We start from the raw sequence: 18,946 nt of genomic DNA on the forward strand, positions 1-18,946 counted from the left end.
GGAATATGTCCACAATGGTGGCCACCTACCATGGAATAAGTCCACAATGGTGGCCACCACCCTCCCATTCCTTTGCTATAAATGGTTCAATGAGGGTGAGTAAGAGGATGGAGAACTCATTTCTCTTCTATCATGTGTTCTAACAAAGTTGCTATGAGGGGTTGAAAAGAAAAAAAAAAGAAAAGAAACAAGAAAAGAAGAAAAAGAAACAAAAAAGAAGCAAAAAGAGAAAGAAAGCGGAAGCGATCGCACGGAGGCGGAATTTTTGAGTTTTTCGGCTCTCGGATTCGGCGAGGATTTCGATCACAGGTAGGTACACCGTTCTCGGAATTTTTTTTTAGAATTATTTGGTATATTTTCGGATTTTGCATGATTTTTAACAAAGAAAACTAAACGATATACTAAACAGATTCCAAAAATAATGAAATTTCGTGAGAAAATAATATGATAATGATACATTCTACCATGAATTTGTGAGAATTTTTGGATTTTGTTTGGTATATTATTTTACGCATTCTTTGAAAATTATCAGATTTTGGGAGAATTGTTACTGACGTCAAATCACAGATAAAATTCTCCAAAGTTTTACAGTAGTCTTAAATTCTATACTTCTTGCTTCTGTAAAAGTTTCAAGTGATTTTGATCTTGTTTCATATGAGCTGTAGTCTTAATTCATAATCTGGTTTGACATTTGAAAAATCCGAAACTGATAGTAAATAGTTTTCTAAATTCATGAAAATCTCACAGCATGCTATTTTCACTTATATCTTACTACTGTAGAAATTTCATGGAATTTAGATTTCTATTTCTAGTAGTTTCTGTGTTATTTTTGCAATCTGGTCAATTAATTTTTAAATCCAAATTAAATATGAGTTTAATGTAATAATCTATAAAAATATTCCAGTAAGTTACATCTCATCATATCTTGTTGCTGGAGAAGTTTCAACTCATTTTGAGTTCGTTTGCAACAACTTCACTTGTAAAATCACTCATATGATTAAAATTGATAAAATTCATTGAAAATCCGAAATTAATTGAAAATCATCTTAAAATCTCTAAAGGACCTTAAATTCTGTCACATCTTAATTCCTTAAGAAGGTCTGCTTTGCCTCATTTGTAGAATCCTCTCTGAGGTTGCACCTCAATTTGTGCCTCTGTTAATTAGAGACCAATTTGGTCAATTAGTTGTCTTAGCCTTGCTTCCCCCTTGCAAGGGCAATGATAAGGTTACTTGGAGCCCATCTTTGTGTTTGTTTGGGAGACCCGCCCGGTCTCATTCTCTCGTTAGTCCTCTTTGTGCGCCGTTTGGTTTTGAGAGAACACCCTACTCGGCTTGGCTTCATACCCCTACCCTTATGGGTATTGGGTTGCACATTTGTTGCACCCTAGGGCTAGGTAGCTGTCCGGCCCGGCTTGGTGTTTTACCTCTGCCAAATGTGCAAATTCGTGTTTCCTTTTCTTTTAGAGAGTCTTTGACTCATCTATCCTTTAGTTGGTGTTATTGGAGTCTTTGACTCATGTTTCCATTTCTTTTAGAGAGTCTTTGACTCATTCGTTCTTTTGTTGTATTACTAGGAAGTCTTTGACTCATTGGTTCTTCTGTTGGCGTTATTTGGGAGTCTTTGACTCATTCCTCCTCTAAGTTGTAGTATTAGAGAGTCTCTGACTCATTTGTTCCCCTCTTTAGTGTTGTTAGTTCGGAGTTTCTCCTTTAGAGTTGTTGATTACTTCGCTTTGATTAGAGGCTAACTCAGTCTTATTAAAGCGTTGCTTGCTTGGGATCTTGGATCGTTTTCTCTCTTCTTGGGACGCTATCTTTCTTGTTGTGGTTCGTCTCTTTGAGGCGTTAGTTGCTTGTTTGGGGTTTCCCCTTTTTGCTTTAGGGCTTTGCCCTAGTTTATGGTTATGCTTGTTTGTTCTCTGTAAGAGTGAATTCATCTAAAGGTCCTGAGCATTGGAAAAGCTTTAAAATCCAAAAACATTAGAAATTTAAAACTCAAAAACATTTGAAAACTTTAAAAATATCAAAAACATTTGAAAATATAAAAAAACCTTAAAAAATCTGAAGTGTGAGTGTTTCTTTTAGAAGCGTAGTTTGAGAGTTCGTTTCGAACTACGTTGGCTTGATCCTCTTCCGAGGTACGTAGTGCAGCTTGGGATTTACATCCCAAGTCCAGCCAAACTTTTTTTGTAAATAAACGTTTTAAACCTTCTTCAAAAACCTTTAAAATATAGTTTTCAAAAGACCTTCCTCTAGAGTTAGGAGTTTCTCCTCGATAGAGAATTTTAGAGTTAGGGTTTTTCTTTTGATAGGTTGTTTGATTGATTGTTTGCTGTGTGCTTGTTTTAGAGTTAGAGGTCTGTCCTAGAGTTATAGGAGCGCCTCCGTCCGGTCAGTTGGCGATCCACATCGCCGAGTGATGACTAGAGTAGGATACGCTAGTCCACCCTTAGTTTTCCTTAGGAAATACAGCCTAGTCACACATAGGTTGTAAGAACCACCTGCATCAGCGTAGGGCTAATCTGCATTTAGTTAGGGCATATAGGGTGTCATAAAATCCACAATTCACTGAAATTTAAATAATCGTACAAGAAACTTTAATAACCGGTTCGGTCTTTTAGATCGAGTCTAGGATAGAAGTCTAGGTGTCTTAGGCATCCTAGCTTAGAATAGGCGCGAAGAACTACGTTGCCTTGATTCTCGTGGAGGCGGGGATACGTAGGCTTCTTTGGATGAATACCAGACCATCTGAGGACTCGGGCTAATCACTTTTAAAACTGTTGAAACAATCAAATCACTTAGGATTTTCCATGAAATTAGAATTTTAGGAGAACTTTCACTTAGATTGAATCCAAACCAATTAAGAAATCAAGATACACATTTAGGATTCACATTGAAATTAGATCATAGGATGCATGTCACATAGTTCGCACATTAACAGAGAGTTGAATGAGCCATTTAAAATGAATTTAAAAGAGTTAACTTTTGGAATTGAAGACCGATTATCGGGCAGGAATGGTGCATGTGGTGGATAAATCCCCATACCTTCCATTCTTGTAACCAGGTAGCGAGTCTAGATTTCTGGTTAATTATGGGTCCTAGATCCCACATCTAGGTGGCGACTCTGTCAGTCTCTTTTGTGTGGAATTCGGATTGCCTTAGTGATCCCAAGTTCACATAAAAGACGAATTAAAATCAATAATGAAAGGCACACGCCAATCGCGTGGGTACGAGAGACCAAGAGAAGAGAGCGCGGCGGCTCGCGCCCCACGCCCCTCTCGCGGGATCGGGTCCCACACAATCTTAATTTCTTGTCAATCAAGACATGCTATTCTCATTCCACATTGCTTCTTTGGAAGAAAACATTTTTAAGCAATCATTCATCTTTTCCTTTTTTTATTCATTTTATTTTTCTTTTAACAAATATGATATCACCATTGTGACATCATCAAGGTTGGGTGCTCAACTCATGTGGGGTGCCCACCATGGTGGTCGACCCATATGGGTCAACCCACATGAGCTTCATCTTTGCGGGCTTTAGCCCAATAGGATATTTCACACGGGTTTCTGGTTTTTCCGTAAAAATTCAATAAAATCTTTCTAAATTCAACATTCTATATATGGACCCAACCCATTTGACATTTATGGTGCATCCCTCACACATGATCGGATCATCTTTTTTGGAAAATAACTTTTCGGAATGCCCCTATTTGACTGTTAGACATCCAAATGCGACCAAAATACCTTCAGATTGGTTCACCCTTAAAGGGAAAAATTAAAAATGGAAACTCTTTGTGGTCAAACTTCAAAAATAGAAATTTTCAAAATTGGGTCATTTCGGTGAGCAATATTAAACATGATCATTTGGTATCCCCTGAAAATACCCAAAATGCCCTCAACACTTAGAATTTCCAAATTAAGCGAAACCCCTGAGAAATTCTAAATTTAGCAGGTTTTCCAAAATTCAGAAAATCATTTATAATCTCTCAGACATATTTCGGGGATCAAAAGAATTACACAGGAAAAGACCAAATTACCCCGATGTGCTAGAATTTGGCGAGACTAGGGAAAACCCGGAGAAATTCCAAAAATAGCAGATTTTCAAAAATTTATAAACGGACTCAAGATTTCTTAGACACAACTTAGGGACCAAATATGATATATTGGAAATGTCTAAAAAACCCCTGAAGTGCAAGACTAAGAGAAAATCTTGAGAGATCTAAATTTAGCAGGTTTCCCAAATCTTACGAAATTACTCCTAATCCATCAGCCATACCCTCGAGATGGTTTTTGATATATGAGAAATGATTGAAACATCCATAAGTTGATGAAAATGTAGAAGCCCCATGAGTTTCTAAAAATAGCAGCTTTTTCAAAATTCATGTAATCGCTCAAGATCTCTCGGACACAGCTCGGGGTTCAAACTGGACATATCAGGAATGACCAAAATACTCCTGTAGTGCAAAATGGGCAAAAATGAGGGAAACCCTGAAAATTCTAAAAATAGTAGATTTTTTCACTTGCTTGGAAACTTGATTTTACATCTTCCGGAGGCCAAAGGAACCTCCTAGAGACCTTCAGGATCGCGAATCAACTTCAAAACTCCTATAATGAGGTGAAATCTACCCTAAAATGCATGGATGCCTAATCTAATGCTGAATACGGACTCAAGACTCGATGATACTACCGAATCTTTCGCTTTTTAAATCGTAGCAAAATACACTAGTTCTGTCGCGCATGGCAATTTTTCCTGAGGTGAAAACCCTTCCAACAATGAAATAGTAATACAAAGAGTGGGTATTCTCGATTCCCTATTGAGGAATGAATTAGAGGTTATCTAATCTCTTGGATGTTGCTACCGCATAAAAGGCAAGCTCACAGTTTTAATGTAGAACATGCATAAAATGTAAAATGTCCTTTGAGGAGGGTCCTCAGTTTTGATAAAGGCTTGGATATAATAGAATTTTATTTTAGGAAATAAAAGAAAGAAAGAGAGGAACAAGTAGTAGCCAAGGAGGGCGTGAGATGCCCGAAATGTTCGAGGCTCGGAAGATTGCAAGTAGAGGTGAGTTGACCATCTAACATGGAAATCAAATAGCTCTATTAGAAGTACGTTGTATGCTGGATCTTTGGTGTTTTGATTCCCTAGAAATAACTGCATTTGTATATTTTGAAAGGTGATCTGATTGGCTATTTTTGAAGCAGTGAATTGATGAACTATGTTGATAGTTATAATCGTAGAATTTCATGAAATAGGATCTAGCATGCTATGGAATATTTTTGTAATCCACATATTTGATTTGAGATCTATTGTGTATTGTTCCCAATGATTCAATTATTAAATGTTTTTTGTGTCATGCTATGCATAGTTTTCTTGCATAATTGGAGTGCATGGGTTTCAAATCATGCTATGTGGTGCATGGTGTTGGGGGTAAAATCGGCATTAACTGTGGATGAACAACATGTGGCACCTCTGAATGATTAGGAACCAACCTATAGGAAGGATAACACAATTTTACCCTCTCCTTATAATTAGCAACGACCATATTTGAGAAACCGCTCCTCTAAGAGGTAGCACGCCTTAAGGCGGTGGCTTTCTAAGAAAATGGGACCTATTATTAGTAACTTACTTGTACAGGGAAACACGATATCTATTGAAAATAGATATAAACTTATCTCCCGGGGAAGTTGACCAATTGGGAAATACTCCTAAAACAGTAAGATTCTAATCATCATGAACTCTATTCTCTATAAAAGGGATCCTCATATTCATAATGGAACTATGTTAGACTTGATCCTCAATAAAGGGGTACGTAGGCAACTTGGGAAGACCAGGTTCAGTCACAATCATCCTCTTCTTCGTTGGTAATTCTTTTGAATTTCATCTCCTTCCCTTCAATTCACCTATGATTCTGATTTCTAGCTTAAATATTGAAGTATCATAATTCTGGTACTACTAATATCTTTCTGTGAGTGCAAGCTGCTTACAGGAATAACTCTACCACTATTAGATCGTGTAGAGCGGATTTCAGCATTATCATATTGGCGCCATCCGTGGGACCACCATGATGAATTCGAGGTCAAAAACTTCAAAATCCGCTGCAGCTAACCCACAGTGAGAAGGGTAATGACCAGGAGTCAGGCACAGGCTACAATCCCCGAGAATCAAGTTCCGGAGGAAACGCCTAATAACGACGATACCACTCCAGTCACTATGACCATGTTCAACCAACTTGCATCGCAAGTGGGAAACGTTTCGGTCGTCCTTCAGGAAATATTGAGACGTTTACCCCCCCCCCCAACCGATAGTTCTGAACGTCGATATTCCTGCACTAATCGCGGAAGTGCGGATCCGCATTTAGAAGAAGAAGAAGAGGAATCGCATGAGGGCAAAAACCCCCGCAGTCGAAGGCCAGTAAATCATCGACCTTCGGCTTCGATTACTTGTCCCAGGCCAAATCATGGAAACGGGGAGGCGAACGACCAACGAGAACCAGAATTGACTTTTAAGCCTATCCCAACCTAGAACAACAACGTCCCCCAAAGGGCTAATAGTACAGGAAACCCGAACCAAGGGCAAGACAACCCGCATCACAATTTGAGAGACGGAATCAATGCTCCTGACTCGGGACTCCTTGCCAAACTCCAGCGACAAGTCAGGGAGATGCAGCGCCATATTAGGAAACCTTACAAACTGGACCTCCTAACTGAATGGGAGAATGAAATACAGTCACCGTTCGTAGAAGCCATAGTATAGGCTCAATTGATACTGAATTTCGACCTACCGAGACTTGATCTCTACAATGGTACAACGGACCCATTGGAATATCTTGAATCCTATAAGAGGGTGATGGAATTTGAAGGTGCTAACGACATAGTTCTATGTGTCGCGCCTTCTCTTCATATTTGAAAAGAGGAGCGAATAGTTGATACGGTCGCCTTCAAACCTAACTCCATATCCTCTTTTTTAGAGCTAGGTAAGGAATTTGTAACCTACTTCGCCAATAGTCGGCCACAGGAAAAACCTGACGACATGCTTCTCGCTCTCCGTCAAGGAAAGGAAGAAACCTTATGATATTTTATAGGTCAGTTTAGGGCTGAATTATCGCAAATCAAAGACCCTAATCATGAGACGGTTCGAGCAGCGATAAATCGACTGTCCACGACAGGGATCTCAAGGTAGCCCTGAATATCGACCCTCCCCGAGATCTCTAGGAACTAATGGCGGTAGCAGACAAATATGTCAACAACGAAGAATCTTTCGCCATGGAAAGAGAATTAGAACACGCCAAAGCTCCGGAGAAGCGGAAGGAGGAGGCTCGTTTGAATAATGGTCAGGCTAAACCTCCTCGATCCGATGATCGACAGTCACAATCTGGTAATCGAGCTCCCTCGCAACAGTTCGAAAGGTACAACTACACTCCTTTAAATACATCCGTAGCAAATATCCTTTACAAAATTCGAGGAAATGAGGATCTCCAATGGCCACCAAAGATGAAAGGTACCTGCCGAAAGCGTAATACTAGCATATATTTCCATTTTCACGGCGACCATGGTCACATAACAGATGATTGTTATAATCTGAAGAATGAAATCGAAAGGTTGGTAGGGCTTGGGCGTGTCGATAAATACTTGTTGAACCCGAAGAATAATGGACCTTCCCATAAATCTGAGTTTCCAAAGACGCTCGGTCCTTCTAATTCGACCCAATCGATTGTTGGGACTGACCAATCCAGACAGATTTTTGAGATTAAACAACTCCCGGACATAAGGACTGACACTCCACTCAGAATTGCAGGGAGCATCGATGTAATTGCTGGAGGACTGGCCTCGGAGGACTAACAATTTCCGGGCAGAAGGCATATGCCACCCAAATTCATGCGGTGGAGGCTCCAGCAAAGAAGTGGTGATCGGATTCTACTGATAGCGGGGAACAAATAGTCTTTTCCGAAAAAGACTACGACGATGTTTACCTCCCTCATGATGATGCGATCGTTGTCCGCCTCATTATCGCCAATTTCAATGTGAGTGAAGTAATGAACACTGGTAGCTCTGTCATTATTTTACATTACAATGCTTTTAAAGAGATGTACTTAGGGTTGGGCAGGCTTACACCAGTAGAATGGTCAATCTATGGATTTTCTGGCGGATCGATTCGTATCGAAGGAAGGATAGACCTACCTGTCACGTTCGGTACCGAACATCGCCAGAAAATCATCATGCAAACTTTCCTGGTTGTTAAGGTCCCTTCCACCTATAATGCCATCATAGGATGTCCGACTCTAAACAAGCTTGAAGCGGTTGTCTCAACACCTCATCTCAAAATCAAATTCCCGACAAAAGCAGGAGTCAGAGAGGTAAGAGGAGATCAGGAAAGAGCTAGAAACTGTTATGCTGATTACACCAAAGTGGTGAAAAAAGCAAAGGAATCTCTCCAAATAGCCGGTACTGACCCACGTTCGGAAAATTACCAGATGCGCGGAGAACCGGTAGAAGAACTGACTCAAGTACCACTTTTTGGAGAGGACGACGAGCGGGCAATCCAAATTGGATCACTTCTCATAGGAAAGAATAGAACCAACCTGGTCAATTTTTTGAAAACTAACGCAGATGTTTTTGCATGGTCTGCTTTAGATATGCCAGGTATCTCGACGGACGTTGCCGTCCATCGGCTCAGCATCGACCCCTCTCACCGACCCGTTAAAGAAAAGAAACGGAACTTCGCTCCTGACCGACAGAAAGCTATAAAAGAGGAGGTCGATAAACTCCTACAAGCCGGGTTCATTCAAGAATACATTATCCTGAGTGGCTCTCCAATGTAGTAATGGTAAAAAAGGCGAGCGGGAAGTAGTGGATATGTGTGAATTTTACCGACCTAAACAAAGCCTGTCCAAAAGACCACTACCCCCTCCCTCGGATCGATATGCTGATAGACACTACATCTGGCCACGAGATGCTCAGCTTTATGGATGCTTTCTCTGGATATAACGAGATACGTATGCACTCCCCCGATATCCCCAAAACATCCTTTGTCACAGAATAAGGACTATTTTGTTATAAGGTCACGCCTTTCGGCCTTAAGAACGTGAGAGCCACGTATCAGTGGTTGGTGAATAAAATTTTTGCCCCCCTAATCGGTCAAAACATGGAAGTATATGTTGACGATATGCTTGTTAAAAGCTTGAAAACTACGAACCATGTTACCGACCTCCAGGAAGCTTTTGCGGTATTACGAAAATATCAGATGAAGCTCAACCCCTTAAAGTGCGCCTTTGGGTAACTTCCGAGAAGTTCCTCGGATTCATGGTCAGTCAACGAGGTATAGAGGCTAATCCTGAGAAAATCTAAGCCATCCTCGATATGACACCCCCGAAAACCGTGAACGAAGTACAGCGACTCGCGGGAAGGATAGTGGCTTTGTGCCGATTCATGTCCAAATCCGCCGAGAGGTGCCTTCTATTCTTCAAGATACTGAGAAACATGAAAGATTTTCAATGGACGAATGAATGCCAGGAAGCATTCGACAAACTCAAAAATTACCTCCAGTCTCCTCCGGTGTTAATGAAACCACTACCGAATGAAGAGTTATACCTCTATTTAGCGGTAAGTTCTCTAGCTGTTAGTGTCGTACTTGTCAGGCAAGAGCATATGACGGAACAACCCATATATTATGTCAGCCGAGTACTACAAGACGCTGAAACAAGGCATCAGAACATCAAAAAGTTTAGATTTGCGGTAATTGTCGCCGCCAGAAAACTGTGTCCATACTTTCAAGCCCACACCATAGTTGTTCTCACCGACCAACCATTGCACAAAATCCTTCGAAAACCTGACACTTCGGGACGACTAATCAATTGGGGGGTAGAACTTGGCGAATTTGACATACAAGTGCGACCTCGCCCCGCAATTTAGTCGCAAGTACTTGCCGACTTTGTGGTAGAATGCACGGCTCCAGCTGAAGACTTGGGGGGCGGGAGGAGATAAAAGATGAACAAGAAAAACAATATCCATGGATGTTGTTTGTCGATGGATCAGCTAATGTAGGCGGAAGAGGAGCAGGATTAGTCTTTGCCGGACCTGATAAATTCCTAGTGGAATATGCTCTGAAGCTCGACTTCGATGCTTCCAACAATGAGGCCGAGTATGAGGCACTCCTGGCCGGACTGGCATTAGCCCTTGAATTGGAAGCCGACCGACTAAAAGCCCATAGTGATTCAATCCTCGTTGTTGGACATATTAATGGACTTTATGAGGCAAAAGATCGAAGGATCCTTAAATACCTAGAAAAGGTGGGAGGGAAAATCTCCCTTTTCAAAGAATTCAAGATTGTACAAATTTCTAGAACCCTTAATGCAAGAGCCGATGCCCTATCCAAAATGGCCTCCTCGAAAACCACTAGCTGGGGGAACGTGTATAATGAGGTTCTCTCCCGTCCCAGGATAGAGAGAGAAGAAGTCACTCATATTGATCACGAACCTAGCTGGATGGAACCCATAATACAGTATCTCAAAGACGGTACCTTGCCAGAGGACATAAAGGAAGCATGGAGAATTACTGCCAAATCCACCCTTTACATCCTGAAAGGTGAAGTGCTTTATAAACGATCATTTTCTTGGCCACTACTAAAGTGTCTCCGACCCACAGACGCCGATCGAGCAATGGCTGAGGTACATGAAGACATATGTGGAGGTCACTCGGGGGGCAAGGTGCTGGCTCACAAGATCCTTCGCCGAGGATTCTTTTGGTCGACCATACTTGAAGATGCCCAGAACTATGTCAAGAAGTGCGAACAGTGCCAAAAGTTTTCATTGGTACCTCGCCAGCCAGCAACCCCATACTCCCCTATCTCCAGCCCAATCCCCTTCGTGATGTGGGGAATGGATCTATTAGGTCCATTTCCACCATCAGTCGGCGGACATACGATGCTATATGTCTCGATAGACTATTTCACCAAATGGGTAGAGGCCAAAGCAGTAAAAAAGGCCACCTCTGAGGCGACAGAAACCTTTTTTCTCTCACGACATTATGTGTAGATATGGGATACCAAGAGTATTGGTTACCGACAATGGGCCCCAGTTTGCTAGTGAACAATTCAAATTTTTTTACGAAAGACTCATGATCGCACAAAGATTTACTTCGGTTGGACATCCACAAGCAAATGGACATGTCGAGGTAACCTACCGAATTCTCCTTCAAAGTTTTAAAAAGAGAGTTGAAGACGCCAAAAACACTTGGGCGTCAGAGTTACTGAATGTCCTATAGGCCTATCGAACTACCCCACGCACCGCAACAGGTGAATCTCCATTCAACCTAGCATTCAGTGCTGAGGCAATCATTCCAGTCAAGATAGCCATTCCCTCTCCAAGAGTCAAAAGCTACAATGAACAAATGAATGACGAACTCATGAGGAGTAGTTTGGACCTCGTAGAGGAGACTAGGGAGAAAGCTCGGATCAGAGTCGTCGTATACCAGCAGAGGGTCGTTCGGTACTATAACCATCAGATGAAAGAAAGAGCACTTAAGGAAGGAGATCTGGTACTCCGACGAGCAGAGGTTTCAGACCCAAGGAATGCCTGAAAACTCGCCCCCTCATGGGAAGGGCTCTACAGAGTTATAAAGATCTTACGCCCAGGAGCCTACCAATTGGAAAATTTAGATGGCGCATCGATCCCTAGGACATGGCATATACAAAACCTAAGGAAATTCTATCAGTAAGTCTAGTTGGTTTTTCTTTAATTAGTTTTTGTTATTTTGTTTTTCTTTTTTCAAATGCAGGAATAAGTAGAAACAATTCTTCTAAAAGGATGTAATAAGGAATTTAGCTTGATGAAATAAAGTTTAAATTTGTTTCAAAAGTGTTCCTATTATGTTTCTATGTGTTAAATATGTTTTTATACATGCTTGAAAAATATTAAATAAATAAACAAGGTAAAATGCTTGTCAAACCATTAAAAAAGAGTAGTGACAAATCCCTTGCATACCTATGTTTCAAAAATATAAACTACATCAATTAACCTCTTAAGGTTAATGCCGACCGACCGAGCATATAAGCCAGTCAGTAGGGTAAGGCACTTGTCCTACCCATTAGACAAGAGGACTTGATGCCATTATATCAATTAACCTCTTAAGGTTAATGCCCACAGACCAAGCATATAAGCCGGTCGAGTAGGGTAAGGCACTTGTCCGACCCATTAGACAGGAGGACTCGATGCCATTACATCAATTAACCTCTTAAGGTTAATGCCCACCGACCGAGCATATAAGCCGATCGAGTAGGGTGAGGCACTCGTCTGACCCATTAGACAGGAGGACCCGATGCCCAGATCTTCGAATCAACCAAATGATATGTAAAGTGCGACTGAGGTTGATCATCCCGGATACCACTAAAAATATCACTGGATATGAGTTCCCTCATCATAAACGAGGGCGGGTCAGTCGACTTCGAATTGATCAATCGAAGAAAGATGATCGACGTGCAAAGCACAAAGGGAATACCCGAAAATTATCACCTTTACAAAGGAACAATAGAGCGTATCCCTAAATAACATGGGAATAGGACCGAAGGTCCGTCCCACTTCTCGTAAGAAAAGCACGGACCAAATGTCAGGCCACTTCTTTACCTGGATTCCCTCTTTTTTATTTTAAATAAGAATGAGAGAGGAAATAACTAGAGTAATAAAAGAAAACCCCACCCCTCATAGAGGAAAGACAGGAGGTTCATAAAATCAAAAGCTCGAGTCTCATTCCCCCATAGGGGCGAGGAATAGAACTCGTGCATCGTATTCATATAAATAAAGAAAAGATACTCATAAGTACCAAGTTAACAACGCTAACAAAAGCATACCACCACAAAGTATATGCCCCACCATGAGGCAAATATTACAAACCAATAAAATAAGTTTTTGCGCTTTAAGCGCATCCGAAAAGAGAACTTTAAACGTTAGTAGGAGGCGGATCTAACTCTGTCACAAGTGGAGAATCAGTGAAGACGGTATCGGTCTTTGGGGCGGTAAAGAGCTCCATCGGGAACCCAGGCATAATTCGCAAGACTTGCCTCTTGCATTCTTCGAACCCTCTCACCTCAAATTCCAGAGCGTGGAACGCTACTTCGAAGCCAAAGTCCTCACTTTCCTTAAATTTAGTTACCGCCTCTGTCGCAATGACCGATCGCTCCTGGTCTAATTCCGTGAGAGCCTCCTTTGAGTCTTTAAGCTTCTTTTGGGTGTCCCCTAAATCCTTCTGAAGCGCAGCAACAGTCTCCTCTTGGGCCTTCTCTTTCTCCCTGTGTGCGGACACTTGGGTCTCCAGAGTACGGTTTTTTCCCTCTAGACTGCTGACCGCGTCCCTAAGCTTTAGATTGTTCGCTAAAGTGTCCATAATACGGTTGGAAGCCATGACACTGAGGTCGTTCATCTAACAAAGGATAGCGAAGTATAAGCCCAAGCGGTATAAAAATGAGAAGGAAAGAGGAAAGGCCCAGTAATACTTACTATCTTCTATTGATGGAGGAAGGAATGGCTTAAAGCCCCAGCACTTAGCTTCCGTAACTCTTCCTTATCCTTCGGAAGCACGTTGTTCAGGCACATTTCCACCCCAAACCGTTGGTTATGAATAGCAGAAGCTTTGTCTCCAACTTTCCAAGAAGGGAAGAAGGGCTCGCCCTGTACTTTAGCCTCCTCTTCTGTCATCTCAACTCGGTGAAAAAGAACTTGTGTTCGCCTACTCCCATCAATAGTAAGGGAGGGGGAAAGATCGCCAGCACCTCCATCTGTTGGTGTCTCGAAAGTATCCTCCTTCAGCTTTTTCGCCGGTTCCTATCTCTCTCCCCGGACGATTCCTTCAACTTCCCAAAAAGAGAGGTCAAAGGAGGGGCGATATCGGGTGGGTTTCCTCCATATTTGGCTCTTCGAGCCCTCTCTAATGTTGCTACCGATATAATGGGAGTCGGTCGCGAAGAAACCTCGGGCCTTTTAGGAGCCTTGTCTTTTTAGGAGCTCTAGTCTCCTCTTAAGCTTCATCCTTTTTGGAAGCCTCAGCCTGTTGAGAAGACATTCCTGCACGAAGGAGTATAATAATTATTAGACTCTTCAACAAGGGCGCAAATGAATGAATAGGCACGGAAGCAAGGATTACCGCTCTTTGAGGATCCAACTCCCTTGATGTAGACTCTGAGATGAATAACCTTGCGGCATAAGCCATATTCAACGAGCTTTTCTTGGTCTTTGAACTCCCGGGTGTCAATTTTAAAGCCCGATGAGATAGACTCGAATATCTTATTCCCCATGTCTCCTAGCCTCGGCATAACACTTAATCTGTTGGCTGAGGGTTTCCTCCAATCGAAGGGGAAATCCCATCCAGCATGGGTAGATGGCCGAATGAATAGGAACTCATTCTTCCAACCTTTAATCGAAGAAGGGTCTTAGCTCCGATCATAATGTTTCGACGATGTGTGATGGTCAACCATTCCCCATCATCCACCAATTTAAAGCACCGACGGAAGATATCCACCGATACATTGGCATTCAGAACCTTGCTTTTGGCCAAGTAGGCCAGTAGGTTTCTCCAACTATTTGGGAAGATCTGGAAGGGAGTGATCCTGTAGAACCCAAATAACTGAAGGATCACTTCTATTGAGGGGAATCCTAACCCCCCCTGAACGCTTCTAGATAGAAAGCCGTCTCGCCTGAAACCAAGCTTTCATAGGCTCGCTCGGTGGAACTGGGTATCCAAATGGAATAGTCATCGCGAATGAGGTACTCATTACGAATGTCATCTATGTTCTTCCCTATTAGGGTACAAACCTGAGTCGCGACTACCTCCGGCCTATGGGGTCCCCCAACATCCCCCATGGCCTCAAAAAAGTCGACCGACTCTCTGACCAGAGAAACATGTTGCTCTCCTATCGACTTCTTCATCACCAGGCCAGCAGAGACTTGACCTGGTCCATAAACACTAGTGGTAGCCCCCGTGTCAGTGATGGGACACAAATACGGCGTCGCTCTCAGATATCGCCACGTGTCGTCCATGCACAAGGAGAGCCTAGCCATCATGAAGAAAGATGTTGGAAAACGGTAAAGACCATGCAATCATGACACGTGTCACCGTCCAGGCCTCATCATCACAAATTATGGAAGAAAATGGCCGGCGAGGCAGTGGAATGGCCCAATCCTGCAAAGGAAGGCTTTCTCTCCATAATGATGAAAAGGGCCGCGCACCTCCCTTTAAAAGGGAGGGAAAGGAAGAAGAGAAGGGATCCACATTTTTGGAAAGGACTTCCCCCATTCTCAGCTCCGCAAAAAGCAACCGGAAAAAGAGGCGAGGCAACAACAGAGGAGATTAGGAACGCAATCCTACTCTCCCTGCTAGTCCCCTCCGACCCACTCATTCACACACCTAGAAAGGACCCTACGCGTTGGCCCTGGTAACCCTGATCAAAACCCTTTCCCCTTCTCGCTGTCCTTTATATTGATTGGTCGAAGGATCTGACTTGGGTGTCGAAGTGGTCGTCCGGGACCTACCCCGGATCCCCTGACCCCCTTTGTTTGTGATTGCAGACCCCGCGGAGGCCCTCTACCAACCGTGCGATCACAGACCCGGATTCAGACGTCATCATATTGGCGCCATCCGTGGGACTCGTCGAGTACTGAACTCCTTATGGCGATGAGAAACCACACCCGACAGCAAGAAACAGGGGTAATAACCAGGAGTGAGGCTCCGCACGCACAAACCAACACCTCAAGCTCCCGAGAGCCCAACTCACCACTCTCGGGCTGACACCAGCCCTCCTTTAGCGCACCGCAGATGGTCCCCACCATGGAGATGTTCAACGAACTACGCCGAGAACTACTCCAACGCTTGCCTCCTCCGGCCCCTGACAACGCAGGACCAGACAGAAGCCTATGACGAAGGCAACGAGGAACAGCCAGGGGAGTGTCATCCCCAGCGAAAGCGAGAACCGACTCGCCGGACGCCGTCCCCATCGACGAATAGCTCTTTGCCCCCCGCAGCTAGGGGACACCAGCGAGACAGCGGGAAGTAGGCTACGCTAAGCCGCGCTCCCCCTGTCAGGGCTGCCCGTCTCCAGGAACCGCCCCTGGCTCGGACGAAAGAAGTAGCAACCTCAGCGCAACCGCCCAGCGTGGATCCGATAGCCGACCTGCAGAGGCAGATCCGAGAGGTAAAACTAGAAATGAAGAAGCCCTACGCCCATGGCATCCTCGACGAATGGGAAAGGGAAACGACATCCCCATTCACCTCGGAAGTCTTAAAGACCCCAGCGGAAGCAGGCATAGACCTCTCCCGTTTCGGTCTGTACGACGGAAGCACTGACCGCCTCGAGTTCCTCCAAACTTTCAAAAGGGTAATGACGCTCCGGGGTGCGTCGGACGGATTCATGTGCAGAGCCTTCGCCTCCCTGTTAAGAAAGACCGCTAACGACTGGTACATGAGATTGGAGCCCGACTCCATCGCATCCTTCCATGAATTCAGAAGGAAGTTCAGCGCAAGATTCGCCAACAACCGCTTCCGCCATGATCCAGCGGACGCCCTCTTAGCCCTCCGGCAGGGAAGAAACGAGACCCTAAGAGACTTCATGTTAAAATTCAACGCCGAATTGGCCCAGGCTTCTAACATGGATGTCCAAATAGCGGTCGCAACACTAAAGCACGCCACCACCGATCCAAATCTCAAGCTGCATCTCACCCTCAAGCCACCACGGGACCTACAGGAACTTGAATCCAAGGCTGACAAGTTCGTGCGAGCAGAAGAAGCCTGTGCCCGAGAGCAGAACCATCCCGGCCCCGATGAAAGAAAAAACAACGACGGCCGAAGGATCATGAGGCCACGGGCCGAGGAGAAACAGGCGAGCCGGAACCCCATCCCCGTTTTAGAAAGACTGGGAAACGCCCCACTAAAGGTTCCCCTCTACCATGTCCTACTAGCTGGCAGAGATCAGGGTCTCCTGACCCCCCCAAGAGAATGGCCACGGACCCAAAGAAGCGGTCCGCCAAAAAGTTTTGCGAATTCCACGGGGACCACGACCACGAAACTGACCATTGCTTCCACCTCCGCCTCCAGCTGGAAAGGCTGGCCGAAGAAGGGCACCTGAATCAATATCTCAGTAGCCCTGGCGAAAATTCGCGCGAGGTCCAGCATCCACCCGACGAGCCCAGAGGTAGGCGTCAGTCACCTAATAGGCGCCGGTCCAACAACCGTCGCCGATCCACAAGCTGACACCGATCCCCTAGCAGGCATCGATCCCGCAGCAGACACGACACACGCCGCCACCAGCGCCCCCGGAAAGAAGAGCCCCCCGAACAACCGCAGGCCCGCGAACAGCCGCCCACCATTATCGAAAAAATCAACATCATCACGGGTGGGCCAGCAGCGGGAGGGCCGACAACAGCTGGTCGGCGGGCATATGCGGAGCGGGTATTCTCCATGTATATGCCTTCCAAAAAGGCCCGAACAGGTCCGCCCCGTGAGGACCAGATCATCACTTTCTCCAACAAAGACCTCGACGGGCTACAAGTCCTGCATGACGACGCACTGGTCGTCAGGCTAGTCGTCGCCAACTTCGACATAGGAAAGATCCCGTTGACACAGGAAGCTCCGTCAACGTGCTGCACATCGGGACTTTCGAAGAGATGAAACTGGGCAAAGATAGGCTGGGACCCGCGGAGTATTCCATCTACAGGTTCTCCGGTGCGTCCGTACGGGTCGAGGGCAAGATCGACTTACCCGTGACCTTTGGGACGTACCCCCTCCAAAAAACCATCCTGACCACCTTCATGGGCGTGGACATACCGTTCACTTACAGCGCCATCATTGGGTGCCCCGCTCTAAGAGATTTGGGGCAGTGGTCTCCACTCCCCACCTCAAGATGAAATTCCCCACTCCAACCGGAGTAGGGGAGGTCCGGGGGCAGCAGATGATAGCACGCCAGTGCTACACAGCGAGCCTAAGAGGAACCAACGCTCCGGCCGAGAACTTCACAATCGGTAGTGAAGACCCCCGGCAGCGGGCCCGCACGATCAGAGGAGAACCCACCGAGGAGCTAGACTCCATCCCCATAACCAAGATCAACCGGAGAGACGAGTCCGGATCAGTTCCCTACTAAAAGGCCCCCTGTGAGACCAGATGATCGACTTCCTCAGAACCAACAAAGACATGTTCGCATGGTCCGCCAAGGACATGCTCGGGATACCCAAGGAGTTGGCCGTTCACAAGTTAAACGTGAACCCAGCCCTTAAACCCGTCCGGCAGAAGAAGAGGAACTTCGCGGTAGAACGTCAAACTCACATAAAGGCCGAAGTGGAGAAGCTACTACAAGCCGGGTTCATCAGAGAAATCCGGTACCACGAGTGGCTGTCTAACGTCGTCATGGTCAAGCAGGCTAGTTGAAATTAACAAGAGGGGGGTGAATTGAATTTTAATACTAAATTATCCCTTTTGACAATTACTTGTGGACCTAGTTAGAATTTTTCTTCTTTAAATTAGGTTTTTGGTTAGTGCAAGTAAGATTGAAAACAAAAGATATACCAAACCAAAAAACAAGAATGAAAGTACAAAAATGAGAGATGACACACCGATATATAGTGGTTCGGGCAAAGCCCTACTCCACTCTTCTTAAGATCGTCCTTAAGGATTTCCACTATTGGAGACCTCCACGATGCCCGGCTCCGAGGCGGTTACACTTCCAAGGGATATTAAATAAGGATGCCCTTACACCTTTACAAAAGACTCTCCTTCTCCGCCGAGTTCTAAGCGGTGCTCCCTAGGGTATTAAGGTAGGATGCCCTAGCCACCTTTGCAAGAAATGAAGATTGAATAGCTTGGCTTCTTCTTGAAAGCTTGATGCTCTTTGTAGACCCTTGATTGATCTTCAATGATGGTAGTTGCAAGTGAAAGCTCTAAATATCCCAACTCAAGAAATTTGCAAGTGCA

General features: G+C 44.5%; 2 protein-coding genes across 2 annotated transcripts; both read left to right on the top strand.

The window, feature by feature from the left end:
- Window positions 1–8,037: 8,037 nt before the first annotated feature.
- LOC143852408 (uncharacterized) lies at window positions 8,038–8,823 on the top strand. Its single transcript, XM_077361789.1, has one exon. The coding sequence runs from the start codon at window positions 8,038–8,040 to the stop codon at window positions 8,821–8,823; it is 786 nt and encodes a 261-aa protein (XP_077217904.1).
- A 1,191-nt stretch (window positions 8,824–10,014) lies between these two features.
- LOC143852409 (uncharacterized) lies at window positions 10,015–11,034 on the top strand. Its single transcript, XM_077361790.1, has one exon. The coding sequence runs from the start codon at window positions 10,015–10,017 to the stop codon at window positions 11,032–11,034; it is 1,020 nt and encodes a 339-aa protein (XP_077217905.1).
- Window positions 11,035–18,946: the final 7,912 nt, after the last annotated feature.

This window comes from Tasmannia lanceolata, unplaced genomic scaffold, assembly GCF_043159265.1.
Source record: "Tasmannia lanceolata isolate RefF3 unplaced genomic scaffold, GAP_Taslan_0.1 ptg000019l, whole genome shotgun sequence".
In the NCBI taxonomy this organism is placed as follows: Eukaryota; Viridiplantae; Streptophyta; class Magnoliopsida; order Canellales; family Winteraceae; genus Tasmannia; species Tasmannia lanceolata.

Bases quoted from the DNA above. Each gene is read 5' to 3' on its own strand.
- LOC143852408 (XM_077361789.1), top strand. From the start codon at position 8,038: ATGAACACTGGTAGCTCTGTCATTATTTTACATTACAATGCTTTTAAA.
- LOC143852409 (XM_077361790.1), top strand. From the start codon at position 10,015: ATGTTGTTTGTCGATGGATCAGCTAATGTAGGCGGAAGAGGAGCAGGA.